We start from the raw sequence: 19,285 nt of genomic DNA, 5'->3' as shown, positions 1-19,285 counted from the left end.
TGGGTTCAAGCAGTTCTCCTGCCTCAGCCTCCCAAGTGGCTGGGATTACAGGCACCTGCCACCATGCCCAGCTAATTTTTGTATTTTTAGTAGAGACAGGGTTCCACTGTATTGACCAGGCTGGTCTCGAACCTCTGACCTCAAGTAATCCTCCTGCCTCGGCCTCCCAACGTGCTGAAATTACAGGCGTGAGCCACCATGCCCAGCCTATTTTATTTTTTTCTGCTTTAATTTTGTTTTTCTTTTTAAATCATATTCCCTTCTTGTCTAAAAGAAAGAAAAAAAACAAAATGAAAATTTTTAACATTTCATTTTCTAGATCAGTTTTAGGTTCACAGCAAAATGGAGAGGAACTTACTGATATTTCCTGTGTATCTCCTGCTTCCACACATGCATTAATCTCCCCCGTAATCAACATCCCCTGCTAGAATGATACATTAGTTAATGAACTGACATTGACACATCATTAATCACCCAAAATTCATTGTTTGCATTAGAATTTATTATTGGTATTGTGTATTCTGTGGGTTTGGACAAATAATGACATGTATGTACCATTATAGTATTATATGGACTATTTTCACTTCTCTAAACATCCTGTTCTCTGCCTACTTCTCCCCACTCCCAACCTCTAGCAACCCCTGATGTTTTACTTTTACTGTCTCCTCAGTTTTGTCTTTTCCAGAGTATTATGTAGCTGGATCATGTATGCATTCCTTTTCAGATAGGATATTTTCATTTAATAGTTCACATTAGGTTCTGGCATGTCTTTTTATGATTTGATACTGTATTTCTTTTTTGTGCTAAATCATATTCAATTGTGTGGCTATACCACAGTTTGTTTATCCATTCGCCTACTGAAGGACATTTTGATTGCTTTCAGGTTTTGCCAGTTACAAATAAAAAGCAGCTGTAAACATCCATGTGCATCCTTTTTTTTTTTTTCTTGTGCAGATTTTTGTGTGGACACAAGTTTTCAGCTTTTTTGGGTACATACCAAGGAGCATGGTCACTGGATCATATGGTAATAGTATATTTTGGGCCAGAAACAGTGGCTCATGCGTGTAATCCCAGCACTTTGGGAGGCCGAGGTAGGTGGATTATCTTACGTCAGGAGTTCAAGACCAGCCTTGCCAACGTGGTGAAACCCCGTCTCTACTAAAAATAGAAAAAATGGCCGGGCACGGTGGCTCAAGCCTGTAATCCCAGCACTTTGGGAGGCCGAGACGGGCGGATCATGAGGTCAGGAGATCGAGACCATCCTGGCTAACACGGTGAAACCCCGTCTCTACTAAAAAATACAAAAAACTAGCCGGGCGCGATGGCGGGCGCCTGTAGTCCCAACTACTCGGGAGGCTGAGGCAGGAGAATGTTGTGAACCCGGGAGGCGGAGCTTGCAGTGAGCTGAGATCCGGCCACTGCACTCCAGCCTGGGTGGCAGAGCGAGACTCCGTCTCAAAAAAAAAAAAAAAAAAAAAAAAAAAAGAAAAAATTAGCCAGGCGTGGTGGCCTGCATCTGTAATCCCAGGTACTTGGGAGGCTGAGGCAGGAGAATTGCTTGAACCCAGGAGTCGAAGGTTGCAGTGAGCCAAGATCGTGTCATTGCACTCCAGCTTGGGCAACAAGAGCGAGACTCCATCTCAAAAAAAATTTTTTAAAAGTATATTTTGTTTTGTAAGGTAAATATTTTTTGTTTTTACTTTGGATGTCTCTATTTCATCATGCTGGAAATTTATACTGTAGATCTGATAAAAATTATTGTGGAGAAATCACTTTTTTTTTTTTTTTTTTTTTTTTTTTTTTTTTTTGAGATGGAGTCTCGCTCTGTCACCCAGGCTGGAGTGCAGTGGCCGGATCTCAGCTCACTGCAAGCTCCGCCTCCCGGGTTCACGCCATTCTCCTGCCTCAGCCTCCCGAGTAGCTGGGACTACAGGCGCCTGCCACCTCGCCCGGCTAAGTTTTTGTATTTTTAGTAGAGATGGGGTTTCACTGTGTTACCCAGGATGGTCTCGATCTCCTGACCTCGTGATCCGCCCGTCTCGGCCTCCCAAAGTGCTGGGATTACAGGCTTGAGCCACCGCGCCCGGCCGAGAAATCACTTTTATTAAAAACAACTTTTGAGCTATAGATGTGAAATTGAAATTACTTGTTTTAATAAATTTTCTATACAACCAAATTCATTCTCTGAAGTTTTAAATATGATTGTATAGGTGTAGTTTAGGGTTTTTTTTTTTTTTTTTTTTTTTTTTTTAAAGACAGTCTCACTCTGTCGCCCAGGCTGGAGTGCAGTGGCGCGATCTTGGCTCACTGCAACCTCCGCCTCCCAGGTTCAAGCGATTCTCCTGCCTCAGTCCCCCGAGTGGCTGGATTACAGGCGCGTGCCATCATGCCTGGCCAATTTTGTATTTTTAGTAGAGACGGGGTTTCACCATGTTGGCCAGGTTAGTCTCAAACTCCTGACCTCAGGTGATCCTTCTGCCTTGGCCTCCCAAAGTACTGGGATTACAGGCGTGAGCTGCCACTCCTGGCCAGCTAGTTTTTTTTTTTTTTAAATTCAGGAGAAACAAAAAATCTTGATTCATTTTAGGTCTCTTAGAGAAAAGCTACTAGATTTTTAAACTTTAGTGTTATTGACTAGGTAAGCGACATTGAAGTAGCATTAGTTTGGTTTAATTGATTCTGTTTTCTTCTAGAATTGCATCACCTAGGTGAGACGCCCTTGGATATGATATTGCAGTGAGTTTTGCTTGCCGCTGAGCTTTTCTGTTGTGATCCCTAGGTACTTTTCTCAACTGTCTTTGTTACCAGGATGGAACAATGACTACAGGTAGTGTTTTTTGCTTGGCTTTTGTTGCTACAATCATAGCATATGATTTAAGCTACCATTATCATAGCGGACTAATTTTTTATAGTTTTTTTGTGGGACAAATTCAAAAATATAAATATCTACTTGGTCTAGTTCAATACCATCTGGCCAATGTTATTGACCAAGAATTATGAAGCAGGTCAGAATTGATCATAGTTATAGATTGTAGACTAATTGAGGCTTCTCTTTTTTTTTTTTGAGACAGAGTTTTGCTCTGGTGCCCAGGCTGGTCTGCAGTGGCACGGTCTCTGCTCACTGCAACAATCTGCCTCCCAGGTTCAAGCGATTCTCCTACCACAGCCTCCCAAGTAGCTGGGACTACAGGCGCATGTCACTAAGCCCGGCTAATTTTTTGTCTTTTTAGTAGAGACAGGGTTTCACCATGTTATCCGGGGTGGTGGTCTCCATCTCCTGACTTCGTGATCCGCCCACCTTGGCCTCCCAAAGTACTGGAATTACAGGCATGAGCCACCGCGCCAGCCTGAGACTTCTCTTTTTTATGCAAATACCAGTCTTAGATTCTGTGAATCCTAGGTATCCTTCAAGAATATATTATGTGAGGACTTACTTTACCACTTATAAAAATAATCTTCTAAATTAATACACCTCGGTTTTCTTGAGGCCCCAATAATTAGATAACTTTTAATAATCAACCTTAGAGGTGGCAGGATTTCTTGAGCCCAGGAACTTGATGCTGCAGTGAGACATGATTGGTGTTACTACACTCCAGCCAGAGACAGAACAAGACCCTGATTCAAAAAAATAAATAAAAGTAAAAAATCAGGCTGAGTGCATTGGTGGCTCACGACTCTCATCCCAGCATTTGGGAGGCTGAGGTGGGAAGATCACTTGAGCCTAGGAGTTCGGGACCAACCTGGGAAATATAGTGAGACCCCATCTCTTAAAAAATATTTTTTTAATCAACCTTTTTTTAGTTTACTTTTTAGTTATCTTTGGTGTTCCAATATTTTATTTTTTATATATATATATATATATATATATATATATATATATATATATTTTTTTTTTTTTTTTTTTGCGAAGTCTCTCTCTGTCTCCCAGGCCAGAGTGCCGTGCTGTGATCTTGGCTCCCTGCAGCCTCCACCTCCCAGGTTCAAGTGATTCTCATGCCTAAGCCTCCTGAGTACTAGAATTACAGGCATGCACCACCACAGCTGGCTAATTTTTGTATTTTTAGTAGAGACAGTATTTCGCCATGATGGCCAGGCTGATCTTGAACTCCTGACCTCAAGTGATCTGCCCACCTTGGCCTCCCAAAGTGCTGGGATTACAGACATGAGCCACTGTACCCAGCCCCAATATTATATATATACACACATATATACATGTATATAGATATATATACACATATATAGATATATATACACGTACATATATATATGTGAGTGTGTGTGTGTATATATATATATATATTTTTTTTTTGAGACAAGAGTCTCACTCTGTTGCCCAAGCTGGAGTGCAGTGGTTCATTCTTGGTTCACTGCAGCCTCTGACTCCCAGGCTCAAGCAATCCTCTGGCTTAGCCTCTCAAGTAACTGGGACTACAGGTGTGTGCCACCACGCCAGCTAATTTTTGTATTTTTAATAGAGACGGGGTTTTGCCATGTTGCCCAGGCTGGCCTCAAACTCCTGAGCTCAAGTGATCTGTCTGCCTTGGCTTACCAAAGTGCCACCGCACCTGGCCTCAATATTGGATATTTATTTTATTTTTTACTTTGAGACAGGATCTTACCCTGTTGCCTAGGCTGGAGTGCAGTGGCACTATCGTAATTTGCAGTAGCTGCAAATTCTTGGGCTTGACTCTTCCTGCCTCACCCTCCCAAGTAGCTGGGGCTACAGGTCTACTCCACCATGCTTGGCTAAATTTCTTTTTAAATGTTTTTGCAGATGGAGTTTTGCTGTGTTGTCCGGCTAGCCTTGGACTCCTTGCCTCAAGCATCCTACAGTTTCAGCTTCCCAAGTATCTGGGTTTGCAGGCAGGAGCCACTGTCTCTGGCTATGTTAGCCATTTTTAAGTGTGTAGTTCAGTGGCATTAAGAACATTCACACAGTAGTACTGGCTAGTCATGGTGGCCCATGACTGTAATTTTAATACTTTGGGAGGCCATGGTGGGAGGATTGCTTGAGCTCAGGAGTTCAAAACCAGCCTGGGCAATATAGTGAGACCTTGTCTCTATTAAAAGTAAATAAATAAGTAAAACATAAATAAAAAATAACATTCACATTTAGTACAACCATCACCCACATAAATTTTTATAGCAACTTTATTGAGCTAAAGTTTACATATCATACAATTTACTTGTATCAAGTATACAGTTTAGTGGCTTTTAGTATATATTAATAATATGTGATCTTTTTTTGAGATGGAGTCTCCCTCTGCTGCCCAGGCTGGAGTGCATGGTGTGATCTCAGCTCACTGCAACCTCCATCTCCCGGGTTCAAGCTGTTCTCTGCCTCAGCCTCCTGAGTAGCTGGAATTACAGGTGCCCGCCACCACGCCCAGCTAATTTTTGTATTTTTTGTTAGAGAGTAGCTGGGGTTACAGGTGCCTGCCACCACGCCCAACTAATTTTTCTATTTTTTTATTAGTAGAGACAGAGTTTCACCATGTTGGCCAGGCTGGTCTTGAACTCCTGACCTCATGATCCGCCTGCCTTGGCCTCCCAAAGTGCTGGGATTACAGGCGTGAGCAACTGCACCTGGCAATAATATGTGGTTTTTAGTGACTGGCCTCTTTCAGTTAGTGTAGTGTTTTCAAGATTCATTCATTTTGAAGCATATTATCAATACTTCATCCCGTTGTATCTATATGCCACATTTTGTTTATTAGTTGATGGTCATTTGGCTTGTTTCTGCACTTTGGTTCTTATGGGTAGTGCATGCCATATGTTATAATGATTTCATTATCATTTAGCTCAGATGATGATGATTTTTAGAAACAGGGTCTTGCTCTGTCACCCGGGCTAGAGTGTGGTGGCGTGATCATAGCTTACTGCAGTCTCAAACTCCTAGGTTCAAGCAGTCCTTCTGCTTCGGCTTGCCAGGTAGGGGACTACAGGTGCATGCCACCACACTCTAGTAATTTTTAAGTTTTTTTGTAGAGATAGGGTCTTGCTTATTTGCCCTGGCTGATCTTGAACTCCTGTATTCACTCGATCCTTCTCAGCCTCCCAAAGTGGTGGGATTACATACATGAGCCGACACACCAAGCCTAAATTTCCATTTTGAGTTCTTTTTGAACCTCTGGGTTAGAAGTACATTACGTTATTTTCAAACATTTCAACATTTTCTGGATAACTTTTAGTTATAAATTTCATGTTCAGTTTTGCTGAGGGCAGAGAACACGTTCTGTATGATTTCAAACATTTGAAAATTGTTGAGACTTACTTTGTGTCCCAGCACTTGTTTTCTTTCTTTCTTTCTTTTTTTTTTTGAGACAGTGTCTCGCTGTGCCACCCAGGCTGGACTGCAGTGGCATGATCATGGTTCATTGTAGCTTTGACATCCTGGACTCAAGCAGTCCTCCCACCTTAACCTCTCAAGTGTCTGGGACAATGGCATGTACCACCACACCCAGCTAGTTTTGTTTTTGTTTTTTTTTTTCTTTCTCGAGACGAAGTCTCACTGAGTTGCCAGGCTGGAATGCAGTGGCGTAATCTTGGCTCACTGCAACCTTTGCTTCCTAGGCTCAAGTGATTCTCCTGCCTCAGCCTCCCAAGTAGCTGGGCTTACAGGCATGAGCCACAATGCCTGGCTAATTTTTGCATTTTTAGTACAGACAGAATTTCACCATGCTGGCCAGGCTGGTCTCAAACTTCTGACCTCAGGTGATCCACCCACCTTGGCCTCCCAAAGTGCTGGGATTACAGGCATGAGCCTCTGTACCTGGCCAACTGCCTTGTTTTCAATTAGGAAATACCTTCATCTAAAATTACTTTCACTCGTGAATTTCTTTTTTTTTTTTTTTTTTTTTTTGAGACGGAGTCTCGCTCTGTCGCCCAGGCTGGAGTGCTGTGGCCGGATCTCAGCTCACTGCAAGCTCCGCCTTCCAGGTTTACGCCATTCTCCTGCCTCAGCCTCCCGAGTAGCTGGGACTACAGGCGCCCACCACCTCGCCCGGCTAGTTTTTTGTATTTTTTAGTGGAGACGGGGTTTCACTGTGTTAGCCAGGATGGTCTCGATCTCCTGACCTCGTGATCCACCCATCTCGGCCTCCCAAAGTGCTGGGATTACAGGCTTGAGCCACCGCGCCCGGCCTTTTTTTTTTTTTTTTATGGAGACGGAGTCTTGCTCTGTTGCCCAGGCCGGAGTGCAGTGGTGCAATCTCGGCTCACTACAACCTTCGCCTCCCAGGTTCAAGCAGTTCACCTGACTCAGCCTCCCAAGTAGCTGAGATTACAGGTCTCTGCCACCACACCCGGCTAAGTTTTGTTTTTTGTTTTTTGTTTGTTTGTTTGTTTGTTTGAGACAGAGTCTCACTCTATCGCCCAGGCTGGAGTGTAGTGGCCGGATCTCAGTTCACTGCAAGCTCCGCCTCCTGGGTTTATGCCATTCTCCTGCCTCAGCCTCCCGAGTAGCTGGGACTACAGGCGTCCACCACCTTGCCCGGCTAGTTATTTTGCGTTTTTTAGTAGAGACAGGGTTTCACCGTGTTAGCCAGGATGATCTCGATCTCCTGACCTAGTGATCCGCCCATCTCGGCCTCCCAAAGTGCTGGGATTACAGGCTTGAGCCACCGCACCTGGCCTAAGTTTTGTATTTTTAGTAGAGATGGGGTTTCACCATGTTGGCCAGGCTGATCTCAAACTCCTGACCTCAAGTCATCTGCCCGCCTTGGCCTCCCAAAGTGCTGAGATTACAGCTGTGAACCACCGCACCTGGTCTTAAAAGGGTGAATTTCTCGTATCTGTAATCCCAGCACTTTCTACCTGTAGCATCTGCTACTCTGGAGGCTGAGGTCAGAGGATTATTTCAACTCAGGTGGTTGAGGCCATGGTGAGCCATGATTATGCCACTGCACTCTGTTTCAAAAAAATATAGTGAATTGTATGGTATGTGATTTATCTCTCTCTTTTTTTTTTTTTAAGGCATTGTTGGGATTCCAGAAACTGCCACCTCAAATATTGCTTATTCTCTCAAGTAGATGTTTGAGGTTGGGATAGGTTTGATATTAGCAGCAAAATCCTGTTAGAGGACCTGTAACTTCAAGGTTATGTCCTGCATATGGCTCATTACAGATTTACTTGTCTGATTTATTCTTGAAGAATTTAGGTAATCTCATATAAGTAGAGTTACATATTTAAATTTATTTCTTTCCAAATAAGATTGGAAAAATAAATAAAGCTTCCTAAGTTAACTGTCTAATACTCACAGTACTTGTTAAAGGCCTGAGATACATTCTTTTTCTTCTAGCTAAAGTCTCTCCTTCAGACCTCAGGTTTAAAGTCATTTTTCTCTGGAAAGTTTTTCTTTACCTTCTCACCTCATAACAGAAGACTGCCCTGTTCACAACATACTCTTGTACTTTTTAATCACACTGCAGTAATTTTTTGTCTCTCTGACTTAACCTTAGCAAGTACTATGTTCTGATTGTTTTTATATCCCCAGCCATTTTTCAGTCCCTGGCATTTAATATGTTCTCATTAAAAAGAAGAGATATAAGTGAGTAGGATTATTTTTCTATTATATTTGCCCTGGGCTACAGACGTTTCGAAGATTTAGCCCTATCATTTGATTCAGGATTTATACCCAAGTTGTTTGCCGGTGGTTGTTAATACAGTCAAATGGAATGTGAATCCCACTGAGATCATTGTCATGTCTGGCCTTCACAGAATTACAAGAGTGTGTAATTAGCATGGTGCAGATGGTGTGATTTCAGGAATGTTATTATAAATGTTGAAATTGTGCTAGAATTTCTATTTTGTTTCTGAAGATTGCATTGAGACAGCATAGTGAATGCAAATGTAGTTTTTAAGAGATGATTTACAAATACATGCATCAAAATTTTATATTTAGACATGACTTTCAAAGGAAATGCTCTTTGGAGCATTTCTCATTTCAGGATTTTGGATTAAGGATGCCCAAGTGTAATGCACATTTTCCAAAATCTGAAATATTTATGGTTCTGAGCATTTTGGATAAGAGATACTCAACTTATAGTTGTCTTGCTCCTACCTACTTTTACTGAGAGACATTCTCCTTTAGTTTTTTTTCTCCTAGATTCTGGATTTCTCCTATTAGGAACCAGGCCTCACTGCAGAAGGTGAGCAGTGGGCCTGAGCTCCACCTCCTGTCAGATCAGTGCTGGTGTGGTATTCTCATAGGAGCGAGAACCCTATCTTGAACTGTGCATGTGAGGGATCTAGGTTGCATGCTCCTTATGAGAATCTAATGCCTGATGATCTGAGGTAGAACAGTTTCATCCTGAAACCATCCACTGTTCCTCCTCCCCCACACCCATAGAAAAATTGTTTTCCACGAAACTGGTCCCTGGTGCCAAAAAGGTTGGTAACTACTGCTGTAGATTTATCTCCAATTTGGGTTTGTCAGTTTTTTTTCTCACTATGAAACTGGATAAACTGACCAGGTGCGGTGGCTCAAGCCTGTAATCCCAGCTCTTTGAGGGGCTGAGGCAGGTGTATCACCTGCGGTCAGGAGTTCAAGACCAGCCTGGCCAACATGGTGAAACTCCGTCTCTACTAGAAATACAAAAACTAGCTGGACGTGGTGGCGGGCGCCTGTAATCTCAGCTATTCAGGAGGCTGAGGCAGGACAATCGCTTGAACCTGGGAGGCAGAGGTTGCAGTGAGCCGAGATCGTGTCACTGCACTCCAGCCTGGGTGACAGAGTGAGACTCTGTCTCAAAAACAAACAACAAAAAAAACTTGATAAAATGGGTAAATTTTTCTCCGCTATTAAACTGGAGTTTTTCTCACTTCACGAGGTGAAATGCCCTTCTGGTCACAGCGTATCAGGGGTACTTGATAGCCACATACATATATACACTTTTTATTGGGAATGATACATATGTAATAAAGTGTTTTACTCTTTGAGAAAAAGATTTTATTTTAATATGTATAATATCCAGTAAAGGGCATAAAGTAGACAAATTTTAAGTATATGGCTTGTTGGAAATTTTACCTTTTTATTCACCCTTGTAACTATTAATACCAGCACTTAGAAGATTCCTTGGCTCCCTTTCTCAGTTAGAAACCCTTTACAACTTTTCTGACTTCTATCAGCATTAATTCTGCCAGTTTTGAACTTCATATAATAGAATTATAGAGTATATATTCTTTTGTATCTGGCCTCTTTCACTCATGTAGTGTCTGAAATTTGTTCATGTGGTTTTACATATTAGGATATTTTGCCATTGTAATATTTCATTTTATGACTATGCCACAATTTGTCCATTATCTTTATTTATTTATTTATTATTTTATTTTATTTTTTTGAGATAGTGTCTTACCCTGTCTCCCAGGCTATAGCGCAGTGGCATGATCTCAGCTCACTGTAACCTCCATCTTCCGGGTTCAAGGGATTCTCCTGCCTCAGCCTCCTGAGTAGCTGGGATTACAGGCGCACATCACCACGCCAGCTAATTTTTGTATTTTTAGTAGAGATGGGGTTTTGCCATGTTGGCCAGGCTGGTCTTGAACTCCTGACCTTAGGTGATCTTCCCATCTCAGCCTTCCAAAGTGTTGGGATTACAGGTGTGAGCCACTATCCCTGGCCTTATTTATTTTATTTATTTACTTGTTTTTTGAGATGGAGTCTCATTCTGTAGCCCAGGCTGGAGTGCAGTGGTGTGATCTCGGCTCACTGTAAGCTCTGGCCCCTGGGTTCAAGCAGTTCTCCTGCCTCAGCCTCCTGAGTAGCTGGATTATAGGCACTTGCCACCATGCCTGGTTAATTTTTGTAATTCTGGTAGAGACAGGTTTTCACCATGTTGGCCAGGCTGGTCTCGAACTCCTGACGTCAGGTGATCCACCTACCTCGGCCTCCCAAAGTGCTGGGATTACAGGCATGAGCCACCGCACCTGGCCTATTTATTTATTTATTTATTTTTAAAATTATTATTATTATTTTTTTGAGACAGTCTCACTCTGTCACCCAGGCTGGACTGCAGTGGCACGATCTCGGCTCACTGCAAGCTCCACCTCGCGGGTTCATGCCATTCTTCTGCCTCAGCCTCCCTAGTAGCTGGGATTACGGGCACCCGCCACCACAGCCAGCTAATTTTTTTGTATTTTTAGTAGAGACAGGGTTTCACCGTGTCAGCCAGAATGGTCTCGATCTCCTGACCTCGTGATCCACCTGCCTCGACCTCCCAAAGTGCTGTGATTACAGGCGTGAGCCGCCGCGCCCGGCCTGGCCTACTTATTTTTAAAGAGACTTGGTCTCTCTGTGTTACTTAGGCTGGAGTGCAATTTTGTGATCTCAGCTCACTGCAGGCTGGACCTTAGGGGCTTATGCGGTCCTCTCACTTCAACCTCCTGAGTAGCTGGGACTACAGGTGCACACCAGCATGCCCAGATAACTTTTACAATTTTTTATAGAGACGGAGTCTTACTATGTTGCTCCAGCTGGTCTCTAACTCCTACACTTAAGCAGCTCTCCTACTTAGCCTCCCAAAGTGCTTGGCTTACAAGTATGAGCCACTGCTCAAGGCCTAAAAGATTTTTATTTTTATAAGAACATTTTACCGGCACCTTCCTAAGTTCATCTTAAGTATTTCCATAAAATAAGCTTGTTTTTTCTTTTTCTTTTTTTTTTGAGACAAGGTCTGGCTCTATCACCCAGGCTGGAGTACAATGGCACGATTTAGGCTCACTACAACCTTTACCTCCTGGGCTCAAGCCATCCTCCTACCTCAGCCTCCCAGGTAGCAGGGACTACAGGGTGCACACCACCATGCCTGGCTAATTTCTGTATATTTTGTAGAGGCAGAGTTTCACCATGCTGCCCAGGCTGGTCTTGTTCTTGTGAGCTCAAGTGGTCTGTCCACCTCGGCCTCTCAAAGTGCTGGGATTACAGGCGTGAGCCACCATGCCTGGCTCATAAAATAAACTTACTTAGGCCATAGATTTTACTACAGTTTCAGAGGCAAACTCCCAGAACAAGGATGTGATCTTTAATTCTAGGTGTGGCTTTCATCAGTGAAGAGTGTTTTGAAAAGGATTGGGGCAATAAGGAAGTAGGGTCAATTTAAGATTTCTCTGAAATCATCTTTTCTACCTATCAGTTAAAAAAATTCATTTGATCAGATTAACTGTATAGCATAATCCCATTTCAGTGGTACCTTTTTCTTGCTAGCAAAATAAAAGCTTTTTCTTAAGCAGAAGTTGTCAGAAAAGAATTAGATCTTTAGGCTGGGCACAGTGGCTCACGCCTGTAATCCCAGCACTTTGGGAGGCCGAGGCAGGCCGATCACGAGGTCAGAAGATCGAGACCATCCTGGCTAAAACAGTGAAACCCCGTCTCCACTAAAAATTCAAAAAAATTAGCTAGGCATGGTGGTGGGCATCTATAGTCCCAGCTACTTGGGAGGCTGAGGTAGGAGAATGGAGTGAACCCGGGAGGTGAAGCTTGCAGTGAGCTGAGATTTGTGCCACCACTGCACTCCACCCTGGGTGACAGCGAGACTTGTCTCAAAAACAAACAAACAAACAAAAAACAAAAAGAAAGGTCTCTACCTTACTTATTTTGGAAAGCTTAAGGATTAGGATTAAAGTATATACACTTGACCCTTGAACAATAGGAGTCAACCCCCGCCCTTTTTTTTTTTTTTTTTTTTTGAGATAGGGTCTCACTCTTTTGCCCAGGCTGGAGTGCAGTGGCATGATCCTGGCTCACTGCATCCTCAAATTCCTGAGCTCAAGGGATCCTCTTGGCTCAAATGCCTGAAGTGCTGGGATTACAAGCATGAACCACTGCTCCTTGTGTGGTTCCTCTTGCCTCAAATGCCTGAAGTGCTGGGATTACAAGCATGAACCACTGCTCCTTGTGTATAGCACTGGTTTGAACTGCAAGAGTCCACTTATATATGGATTTTTTTCAATAAATACATTGGACTTTTTTTTGGAGATTTGTGACATTTTGAAAAATTTGTGAACTGTGTAGCCTAAAAATATTGAAAAAGATTAAGAAAAAGGTATTTTGTAAATGCATAAAATATATTTAAATACAGGTTGATTTTATCATTTACTACTATAAAATATGTAGACAAATCTATTATAAAAAATTAAAATTTGGCGGGGCTCAGTGGCTCATGCCTGTAATCCCAGCACTTTGGGAAGCCGAGGCAGGTAGATCACTTGTGGTCAGGAGTTTGAGACCAGGCTGGCCAACATGGTGAAACCCCATCTCTACTAAAAATACAAAAATTAGCCGGGCGTGGTGGTGTAGGCCTCTGATCCCAGCTACTCAGGAGGCTGAGGCAAGAGAATTGCTTAAACTCAGGAGGTGGAGACTGCGTTGAGCTGAGAGTGCACCATTGCATTCCAACCTGGGCGACAGAGCAAGACTCCATTTCAAAAAAAATAAAATAAAATAAAATTTACTATTATTTTTTGAGACGGAGTTTTGCCCTTATCACCCAGGCTGGAGTCAAATGGCATGATCTCGGCTTACCACAACCTGGGTTCAAGCGATTCTCCTGCCTCAACCTCCCTAGTAGCTGGGATTACAGGCGCCTGCCACCATGCCTGGCTATTTTTATATTTTTGGTAGAGATGGGGTTTCAACATGTTGGCCAGGCTGGTTTTGAACTCCTGACCTTATGTGATCCTCCTGCTTCAGCCTCCCAAAGTGTTGGGATTATAAGCATGAGCCACAGCATCCAGCAAAAATTAAAATTTATTAAAACTTATGTATACACTATGCTTACAGACCATACATGGTACCATTTGCAGTGGAGTGAAATATAAATAAACATAAAGATTCAGTATTAAATTATAACTGCATAAAACTAACTGTAGTACGTACCGTAATTATTTTGTGGCTACCTCCTGTTGGTGGTGTGGTGAGCTTAAGTGTTGTGAGTATTAGTTTAAAATGCCTGTGACTCTAATCATCTCCAAGTGAGCAGTTTTCTCTCCAGTAAACATCATATTGCAGTAAAAAGTGATCAGAATGATTGATCTCTCACAGTTCTTTCATTTTTCTCATCATGTTTAGTGCAGTGTACTACAAACCTTGAATAACACAGTGGGACCCGTATGAAGTGCCGCTAGTGATGCTGGAAGTGCTCCCACAAGGCAGAGAAAAGTCATGACATTACAAGAAAAACTTGTTGAATTGCTTTATATATACCATTGCTCAAGGTCTGCATCTACAGTTACCTGCCATGACAAAGTGAATGAATCTACCATAAGGACCATTGTTTAAAAAAAGGGGAAATTTGTGTAGCCATCCGTATAGCTATGCCGGCAGGCAAAAATCTTGTACTCTTTTAAAAATACAAAATGTCTTGCATTTAAAAATACAGCTTTTATTTTACTTTATTTTTTTAATTAAAAAAATTTTTTTTGAGACAGAGTCTTTCTGTGTCACCAGACTGGAGTGCAGTGGCACGATCTCGGCTCACTGCAACCTCTGCCTCCTGGGTTCAGATGATTCTCCTGCCTCAGCCTCGCAAGCAACTGGGACTACAGGCACGCACCACCACGCCCAGCTAATGTTTCTGTATTTTTAGTAGAGACGGGGTATCACCATGTTGGCCAGAATGGTCTTGATCTCTTGACCTCATGATCTGCCCACCTGGGCCTCCCAAAGTGTTGGGATTGCAGACGTGAGCCACGGCGCCTGGCCCTATTTTTTATTTTATTTTACTTTTTTTTTTTTGAGAGGGAGTCTCACTCTGTCGCCCAGGCTGGAGTGCAGTGGTGTGATCTCAGCTCACTGCAGCCTTTGCCTCCTGGGTTCAAGTGCTGCCTCCCAGCACTTTGGGAGGCCGAGGCAGGCGGATCACGAGGTCAGGAGTTTGAGACCAGCCTGACCAACATGGTGAAACCCTGTCTCTACTAAAAATACAAAAATTAGCCAGGCGTGGTAGCACACACCTGTAATCCCAGATACTCTGGAAGCTGAGACAGGAGAATTGCTTGAACCCACAAGGTGGAGGTTGCAGTGAGCTGAGATTGTGCCACTGCACTCCAGCCTGGGTGACCGAGCAAGACATTGTCTTGGGGAAAAAAAAAGAAAATCATTGAGAAGAAAGGATAGCTGCCTGAACAGGTTTGTTTGTTTGTTTGCTTTGAGACAGAGTCTCATTGTGTCGCCTGGACTGGAGTGCAGTGGTGCACTCTTGGCTCACTGCAATTTCTGCCTCCCAGATTCAATCGATTCTGGTGCTTCAGCCTCCTGAGTAGCTGGGATTACAAGGCGCCCGCCCCCACACCCGGCTAATTGATTGATTGATTGATTTTGAGACAGAGTCTTGCTGTGTTGCCCAGGCTGTAGTACAGTGGCACGATCTCGGCTCACTGCAACCTCCGCCTCCTGGGTTCATGCCATTCTCCTGCCTCAGCCTCCCAAGTAGCTGGGACTACAGGTGCCCTCTACCACACCCTGCTAATTTTCTGTATTTTTAGTAGAGACGGGGTTTCACCGTGTTAGCCAGGATGGTGTCAATCTCCTCTCCTGACCTCGTGATTCACCTGCCTCGGCCTCCCAAAGTGCTGGAATTACAGGCGTGAGCCACTGCGCCTGGCCTGATTTTTGTATTTTTAGTGGAAATGGGGTTTCACCATGTTGGTCAGGCTGGTCTCGAACTCCTGACCTCAAGTGATCCACCTTTCTCAGCCTTCCTAAGTGCTGAGATTACAGGCGTGAGCCACCACACCTGGCCTGAACAGGTCTTCAGTACAGACAAGTATACCCTGTTCTGGGGGGAAAATGCCACAAAAGACATGTATTGGCAAGGAAGACAAACAAGCACCAGCATTTAAGGCAAGAAGGGATAGGCTATTTTACTCTTTTGTGCAAATGCGGTTAAGTTTATGATCTCGACTGCCCTTATCTATAAAGCTGCTAACCCACTCCAAGCCTTGAAGGGAAAAGATAAACACCAGTTGCCAGTCTTTTGTTGTACAACAAGAAAGTCTGGACAAGAACTCTTTTTCTGGAGTGGTTCCACCGATGCTTTGTTTTTGAATTCATTGTAAAGTTCTTTTGATATTGGACAATGTTCTTGGCCACCTAGAACCCCAGGAGCCTAGGGTAAAGAATATTCCAGGCCGGGTGTGTTAGCTCATGCTCATAATCCCTGCACTTTGGAAGGTCAAGGCAGGTGGATCGCTGGAGCTCAGCAGTTGGAGATCAACCTGGGCAACATGGTGAAACCCCGTCTCCACGCGTGTTAGCTCATGCTCATAATCCCCGCACTTTGGAAGGTCAAGGCAGGTGGATCGCTGGAGCTCAGCAGTTGGAGATCAACCTGGGCAACATGGTGAAACCCCGTCTCCACCAAAATACAAAAAATTAGCTGGGCATGGTGGCGCACGTCTGTGGTTCCAGCTGCTTGCAAGGCTGAGGTGGCAGGAATGTTTGAGCCTGGGAGACAGAGGCTGCAGTGAGCCATGATTGCACTACTGCACTTCAGCCTGGGTAACAACAGAGTGAGACTCTGTCTCAAAGGGGAAAAAAAAAAAAGTGGTTTCTTCCCAAATATGAGTTTGCTTTTGCCTAACGTCTACAGAAGCTAGTTATAGCTCTTCTCTTCAACCTGCTATTTTAGGATCTTCTAAATAAGATATTTTGGAGTAGGTGATTTTGTGGGCCTCTTTGTTGTTTGGCCTAATTTTTCCCTCAGGTTTTCATATGGCATATAAGAGGGAGAGGTAGAGGCCAGATCTGGTCTCTAAAAATTGGTTTGAAATCAAAAGTTACTTAATTCACAATAAAATATGAATGACTAGGTATGGTTCTTATCCTCCCAAAAAGTACATTTTGGGGAGTATTAGAGATGTCGATTTACCCAGTTCCTTTCTAATCAATAATTTTTTTTGCATTCATTTTGTATTTTGAGTCTGTGCCAAGCCACTGGCAAAATAGAAAAACAATCAGGTGTGGTTTTTGCCCTTGGAGAATGTGCTTATTGGTGAAGAAATTGCCAGCATTCCACTACTTTTGACCTTGTGACACTTTCATGTGGATTAACCTAAAAATATCAATACAAGACAGGCACAGTGGTGCATGCCTATAATCCCAGCACTGTGGGAGGCCAAGATGAGCGAATCACAAGGTCAAGAGATCAAGACCATCCTGGCCATGGTGAAACCCCATCTCTACTAAAAATAAAAAAAATTAGCTGGATGTGATGGCATGTACCTGTAGTCCCAGCTACTTGGGAGGCTGAGGCAGGAGAATCAGTGAACCCGGGAGGCAGAGGTTGCATTGAGCCGAGATCATGCCACTGTACTCCAGCCTGGCAACAGAGCGAGACTCCGTCTGAAAAAAAAAAAAATAAATAAATAAATATATATATCTCACAATACAAAGTAAAGTTATGGGTCTTTGGGAATTCTCTGCCAGAGAAGTAGAGAGATCTATCTGATTTGAAATGAATTTTAAAGCAGCTTCTCTTGTCAGTTTTTCTCACTTTTTTTTTTTGGAGATGGAGTCTGTCTCTTGCCAGGCTGGAGTACAGTGGCATAATCTCAGCTCACTGCAACCTCCATCTCCCAGGTTCAAGTTTTTCTCCTGCCTCAGGCTCCTGAGTAACTGGGACTATAGGCATGCACCACCCTGCCCAGCTAAGTTTTGTATTTTTAGTAGAGACAGAGTTTCACCATGTTGGCCAGGATGGGCTTGATCTCTTGACCTCCTGATCCACCCACCTCGGTCTCCCAAGGTGCTGGGATTACAGGCGTCAACGAGCGCGCCTGGCCACTTTTTCTCACTCTTAAACAGTGTAGTTCTTGTAGCCCTCATACCCTTTCTAAGACTCTCTATCTTTTGCCTTTCTACTCCCAGGGATTATACTTTGATTTGCTAGATGAAGTGGACCTAAGCCTCCATTCTTTTTGTTAGAGCCAAGTAAACACTTACTTGGCCTTTTGTGAATTAAGAATGTCAGTATATAATAACAGTGTTTTCAACTTTTAACTATATACTGTTTACCTGTGCTTTTAAATTGGGAATTGGTTGTCTGTGTTTGGAGAAAGTCATTTTGGCAATCTTGGGGCTATATGGGTTTTAATTATTTTTAGTAGAACCATTGCAGATATTTCCCATTGACTTTAATTGCAGTTCTCTGTAGAAAAATTTGCTGAGAACCCATTGTAATGTGTTCACTGAGCAAATCTTTTCATTTCATTTCAGTTGGAAAGACATCTTTGATCACCAGATTCATGTATGACAGTTTTGACAACACCTATCAGGTATTTTGTTTTTGCCTATTTATTTGTTGTCTATTTTGTGTTACAAGTAATATTCAAGATATTTTTAAAAAATTATTTATTTACATGCTGTTGTGGATGTAAAAGTACTTTTTGTAATCTGTAAAATGCTGTATAAATACATGTATAAATGATTTTGTCCAGTCCTAGGATAAATCATACTTTATCGTTTGATTTCATCTCTTCCAAAGTGTTGAAATAGATCTCTAATATCATCTAGGATGGCATTAGAAGTAATGGTGGATATTCTCTATAGACTTTGTCCAAGCCTAAGATTCTGTGACATTTTTATCTACACTTGAAATTAAGAATAAATAGTGAAATTAGAAATCATTAACAGAAGGAAATTTAGGAAATTCACAAATTTGTGGAAATTAAACAATACACTCCTAAATAATTAACGTCAAAGATGAAATCACAAAAGAAATTAGAAAATGCTTTGAGATCAATAAAAAAGAAAACACAGCATACCAAAACTGATGGTATAAAACTAAAGCAGTACTATACAGAAAAGAGATATTAAATAAATAGCCTAACATTCTCCTTTAAGAAACTTGAAGAATACTAAACCCAAAGCAAACAGAAGGAAGAGACTATTTTAAAATTGAGAGTTTTTTTTTTTTCTTTCTTTCTTTCTTTTTTTTTTTGAGATGGAGTCTTGCTCTGTTGCCCAGGCTGGAGTGCAGTGGCACAATCTCGGCTCACTGCAAGCTCCGCCTCCCAGGTTCATGCCATTCTCCTGCCTCAGCCTCCCAAGTAGCTGGGACTACAGGTGCCTGCCACCTCGTCCAGCTAATTTTTTTTTTTTTTTGTATATTTAGTAGAGACGAGGCTTCACTGTGTTAGCCAGGATGGTCTCGATCTTCTGACCTCGTGATCTGCCCGCCTCGGCCTCCCAAAGTGCTGGGATTACAGGCGTGAGCCATGGCGCCCGGCCAAAATTTAGGTTTTATCATTATTCCTGTATGGTGAGGCCAATAGATCAGAAGATGATTGC

At 42.7% G+C, this 19,285-nt stretch overlaps 1 protein-coding gene across 2 annotated transcripts in view; it reads left to right on the top strand.

Annotated features, from left to right (window-relative positions):
• LOC105468721 (RAB6A, member RAS oncogene family) overlaps nt 1–19,285 on the top strand; it is a 101,348-nt gene that overhangs the window by 15,620 nt on the left and 66,443 nt on the right. For both annotated transcript variants that reach the window (XM_011719035.3, XM_011719036.3), the window contains exon 2: nt 18,212–18,270. In XM_011719035.3, the coding sequence (XP_011717337.1) occupies nt 18,212–18,270 (59 nt within the window). The remainder of the gene's footprint in view (nt 1–18,211; nt 18,271–19,285) is intronic.

This window comes from Macaca nemestrina, chromosome 12, assembly GCF_043159975.1.
Source record: "Macaca nemestrina isolate mMacNem1 chromosome 12, mMacNem.hap1, whole genome shotgun sequence".
In the NCBI taxonomy this organism is placed as follows: Eukaryota; Metazoa; Chordata; class Mammalia; order Primates; family Cercopithecidae; genus Macaca; species Macaca nemestrina.
The sequence above is the reverse complement of the archived record's forward strand: the minus strand, read 5'-3'. Positions and strand labels throughout refer to the sequence as shown.